The sequence below is a fragment of the Cystoisospora suis genome, assembly GCF_002600585.1.
Source record: "Cystoisospora suis strain Wien I chromosome Unknown contig_1018, whole genome shotgun sequence".
NCBI classification, from domain to species: Eukaryota; Apicomplexa; class Conoidasida; order Eucoccidiorida; family Sarcocystidae; genus Cystoisospora; species Cystoisospora suis.
The window spans coordinates 1-5,005 of NW_027153819.1; the positions used below are offsets into that span (position 1 = coordinate 1).

The window sequence follows — 5,005 nt, forward strand, 5'->3', positions numbered from 1 at the left end:
TTCACCCCTGGCGTTCGTCCGTCTGCGACGGTTTTGCTCGTGATGACCGGAGCCGCTGACGGACGAACGCCAGGGGTGAACTCCGAGAGGTTGCACTCGAGGACGTCGGCAAAACGGTACTGCGTGCTGACAGCACCAAGGACTCACGGGCACCTAGAGAGTGCTTGCACCGAGCGACATGAGATCAGCCCCAAATGGCGAATGACTTGCTTGGAACGACCACACAGCTTCACCCACATCACTAGACGGACTGCGGCGAATGCTAGATCCGCGTAGCTCGCCAGATGCCCCTGTCTGATCCGAGTTTGGTGAACCGGCCAGGTCTTCGGGGTGGTAGGAGAGCGAGCCGCGCGGACGCGGATGCACGTTCGAGTCACGTCACCGTCTCACCACAACTGGAAGCCTTTCCCACCCAGTTTCTTTGCCCCGCTGGAATTTTGTACCTGCCCAGTCTCCTGCGGCGGTATACCTGCTGCTCCACCACTGGATCCATGCGGCAAACTTCCTGGACTTTGCAAGGCTTGGGGACCACCGGTCCGACATTGGTGGCTTTTCTGTCGCTGAAGCTACAGCTCTTTCTTTGGTCGGATTCCATCGTGTCACATCCGATAATGCAAGCCCTGGAGTCCGGAGACTTGCGGAAACAAGTTTAGCGTTCATACACTCAATCGCGCCTTTTCACCCTGCCGCGGGAACCAACAATCATGGCGAGGGTTACCGCGTTTGAAGCGAAAGCTTCCTCGTTGGCATCTGAGGACCCCACCCCGCCACCGTGCTCACCTGTTGCGAGTGTACTCATGTACCGAATTTCGAACCCGCTTGTTGTACGGGTTTCTCTCAGTGCAGTCTGCGCCGCGCTCCTCCGTCAGAACCTAACGCGAGGAACTAGCGAAAGAGACTCTTTACCGGAAGAGGCTTTCGGAGCGGCAGTCAACCGTTTCAGCAGAAGGCATACGCGCCAGTGGGGAAGATCTTGTCCATGGAAGTCACGGTCAAGCGACACCGTGCGCTTCTGGGCCAAACTGTGAAAGCTGCCACGGTTCCCGGTCCAAGATTGCCGGAGTGTTCTCTTTTACGCTGGCAATGTGCAAACTGCGTTGTCTGAGTTGAGGGGAAAAGATGAGGTCAACATCGCAATGATCAAACGGCTTTCCGAGTTCTGCATTCCCGGTGTCCGCAACCCGACTGCGAAACTAGGAACCTCATCAGCCAGTGCCTGGGGCTTCCCCTCGGGAACCTGAATAAACGGAATGGGAAGTTCCGGCGTCAGTACTGCCCCGCGAGTTGCCGGGTGACGCTCTACAGTCCGATCACAGCCGCCAGTTGATCGACAGAGATACGGCCAGCTGCTCCGTTGCACGCTGGGTGCTTAGGCCACAACGGACCGCGATAGGCGGAGTAACCCCGCCCTTGCTGTGCCGCAATATACAGAGACATGCTGGCCGTCTTTCTCGCAATGCACGCTACCCACCGTTTGGCTTTACATGCACATGGAGGAGAGGTTGATTACGTCCAAGGCACAATCACACCACTCAGTAAAACTGTGAGTGCCCTGTGAAAGCTTTGAACCGAAAACGGAAGCATACACCGTGCAAGCCACTGTTCAGCCGGACCCCCAGGAGCCCTTTACAGCGCCACGCCACGAGGAGGCTTGCCTCCGCGCCCGGCCCCACGCTGACTGGAAGAGGGACGTTGAGTCTCGGAGGCCTGCTACCTTACTTCTCCATGAAACGTCATGCGAACAGTTCCTGTGGCAATCTGAGGTTTCCGGCGCTGCACGCTTTCTGCCTCCCGTTGGAGTAGCTCCTCATGTGGGATGTAAGCGGCCGGAAATCTCGTCATACGCACCAGCTTTGATTGAAAACTCAAGGATCTGCTCGTAGGCAGGCGTTGCGATATCACGATTGCTAATTCCAGGCGTCCCAGACTGGAAGGTACCTTCCCGAAGCTCCCTATCTATCTGCAAGACATACTGCATGATTTCACTTGCTCCTCTTTCTGCCGCTGACCGGAGAGTACCGGAGCTAAACTTCAAAGGTGACCTCAGTCTGGGAAGGCGGAGCTGGTTAGCGACCCAGTCAACAACCTGCTGTCCGGCCTCCACCAAGAACTTTTCTTCGGAATTCCTAGTTGCAGTCACCTCGGGCACGTGACCTTCAGCGTGCACCGTGGGTGGTCCACCGCGCCGGCGGTTAACAGGATCCCAGCAGAACTGCGCTATCTGCCTCACTAGCTTGTCGAGAGAATCGTAAATGGGGGGCACGCGGTATCGGTGGACGGTATCTAGTAGACGTCTCACTCCAGCTGCATTCGTCGACCCGTCTGAAAGCACTGGTATACTCTCTCTGGGGTCTTCGGGTCGCCTAATAGACCTCCCGGGCGGACCGCTGCCTGGATGACGAGAGCTCTCTCTCTCAGCAACTGGCGCGTAGGAACGCTCCGAGGGCTTCACGACGCGCCTCGGCGCGTCGTGCAGCAAATATTCGCAGATGGCGCATGTGAGAAGCGCTTCTGCGCACACGGCTATAGCCGGTCCGGTGGGAGAGCCCCCCGTTTGCGGCGACCCGGTTGCCATGAAAATCTGTCCGTCAACTGCATCTGTCAAGAGGTATAACAGGCCTCGGAGAGTGTGCGGCAAGTCGCGGAACGAGAGGGCTTGCAAGCGTTCCAGCAACAGAGAAGCGGCAGGTCGGAGAATCCTCACGGGAGGGTCGTTAAGCAGTTTCTCCGTTGTTATGCCTTCAGACCTCACAGTGTTCTCGGCCGCTGCGATAACCGGGCCCATTACCTGGTTGAGCCAAGCCATGTCCCCCGGCAAAAGCAGCTCGCGCGACGAGCACAGGTAAGAGAGGAACGGGAACAACAGCGACGACGTGTGAAGAAGCAGAGATGCAGGCAGGTGGCCAGTCCATTCCAGCTCATACTGTGAACAACACAAGGAGGAGTGGATTGCACCAGAAATGAAACACGAGGGACCGAGACTCTGGACACGAGTGCACTTCTTCTCGCGCAGCGGGATGCATATGTAACGGCGGGGCAAGCGAACCGAGGCGCCCTGCCACACGGGCAACGAAGCCCTTGCAGTGCAGACCGGCTGAGGCAGTATGGACAGGAACTCCATCCAAAAGCTGCCCGCGAAATGTATCTACTAAACCACGCGCGTGCGGCCAAGTAATCCTAGTATGTGGGAACGAACTGAAGTGATACTGTAGAAGTTGCAAACAGCAACTAGATTGCACAGTACCTGCGACTAGCGAAGTACTGCTGGTACAGCGAAGCCCCAGGTGTCTTTCAGTCATAGTAGAACCCGGACTAATGGTAGACCAAAAACACTGGTGTCCTCGAACCCTGCAACAAGGCCTCTACCCTAGCCACGTTGCCCCCGTCGCATTAGCAGGGGAACTGGTGATTCTGGAGCTCACGTACTCGAAATAAATGTCGAGCGAGGTCAGGAACGGCAGAAAACAGATTCGCCAAGTTGCAAGCGGCAGCCACAAGGCGAGGTCGCCGGCCGTTGTCCGCAGCCTGGAATACGTCTCACATAAACCACAGGATGCCGCCGACCCACTACACAGCCACAAGCAGTTCGCGATTTTCAAAGTGACACACTAAAGGTCTTGCTGCCCTTTCCTCTGTCGGCCCGTTCTGAAGCACCAACGCCCAGTGGCGCCATCCACGCTCTTACCAGACTCCCCGATGGAATAGTCCGTGGTTCTGCCGGTGCTGCACGAACCCTGACCCCTGCTGCGCGTGTCTCAGATGGCACGGCACAGACCCTGCTGAGCTCGGGGTCTATATCGTGCTGTTCTACCCTTCCTTTCTACTGCGAGGACAGGAACAAAACCCTCCGCTGAGTTTGTTCACCGCACTCGCGTTCGCGACTACGAGACGCATGGCCAAATGTCACTGTCCGCACAATGCCCTCAACAAAAGGAGCCTGGAGAAAGGCTTCACGGGCGAAGGTGCGTAGGCGATACACGCGCTTCACTGTTAGCGTTTTCTCTTTCGCACGGCCCAGCCGACTCGGCATCAGCCCCGGCTTTTTCATTCAGAGACGCATGTATTTGCGGAAGACCAGAAGCAAAACGTACCTTCAAAAGAGTAAGAAGCGGCAGAAAGTCATTATCCGAAAGGAGACCCCAGAGCCGTTGACAAACTTCGGAAGGAATTCTCTGGCGGGGGTTCAAAATATTCATCAAGACCGGAAGGCCCTTATCTGCCTCGTCTTCCGCTTCAGCCCTGCTGAGAATTTCGCGGATTTGAGGCGGCATCAGTTGAATGTTAGGCGCCGCGTCCTTCGAGGAGGCTGCATCACAGAAACGAATACTTGGTTCTGCCTTTGAAAACACAGACGCACCTTGTGCGCACCTACATGCCGCGTCATTCGCGCACGGTCCTTGAATCCCGACAGAAGATCCGCAAGATACAAGCGGCAATATAGTGACCGGCGCCAGGGAGACGGGCCCCGCGCCGAGAAGAGCTCCCACACATGAGGAGCGCTAAAGACGCCTCACGAGGTGGGAAGGGAGACCAGTAAGCCAAATAGTGAAGCCATTTGGAAAGGGAGTCTGCGGAGGCGGGGTCAGTGGAAGACGGGAGCGAACTCCGGTTCCTTATGGAGACGCCCAGAGGTCAAAAGAACAGCAAACATCGTTGAGTACCCGACGAGAAAATACACGTTCACCTGTTATGTTGTGGTCTGCTAGCTTCGGAAGAATACACTTTGTCCTCTTACGTACTCCGCATTTCTTGTCCCGGCAGTGGCCGGGGAGCAAATAGTGCCACGGCTCCATGAACTTCTCGCTGCTGATCACTCCGGAAAGCAGCAGCGGGGGAGACGTGAAGAGCTTACGAAGGTACTCAACTGCGTCAGCCACTGCAGCTTCCCTTTTCTTCGACACCGCGATGTGATGCTCAGCGTCTTCCGGAAAGCACAATACCTTCATGTGCGCACGCACGCGGCCCTCAGCACTTAGTCCTTCAACTTCAGAAGGCAGATTCACCC

General features: G+C 56.5%; 2 protein-coding genes across 2 annotated transcripts; one reads left to right on the forward strand and one right to left on the reverse strand.

Annotated features, from left to right (window-relative positions):
• Positions 1–28: 28 nt before the first annotated feature.
• Positions 29–1,178, forward strand: CSUI_002401 (uncharacterized protein). The gene has a single exon (XM_068062603.1). The coding sequence runs from the start codon at positions 285–287 to the stop codon at positions 651–653; it is 369 nt and encodes a 122-aa protein (XP_067925420.1). The 5' UTR covers positions 29–284; the 3' UTR covers positions 654–1,178.
• Positions 1,179–1,502: 324 nt separating this feature from the next.
• Positions 1,503–5,002, reverse strand: CSUI_002402 (b-box zinc finger domain-containing protein). The gene is made up of 4 exons (XM_068062604.1): positions 4,853–5,002; positions 4,092–4,306; positions 3,427–3,525; positions 1,503–2,923 (listed from the first exon to the last, which is right to left on the reverse strand). The coding sequence occupies exons 1-4, from the start codon at positions 4,944–4,946 to the stop codon at positions 1,808–1,810; spliced, it is 1,524 nt and encodes a 507-aa protein (XP_067925421.1). The 5' UTR covers positions 4,947–5,002; the 3' UTR covers positions 1,503–1,807.
• Positions 5,003–5,005: the final 3 nt, after the last annotated feature.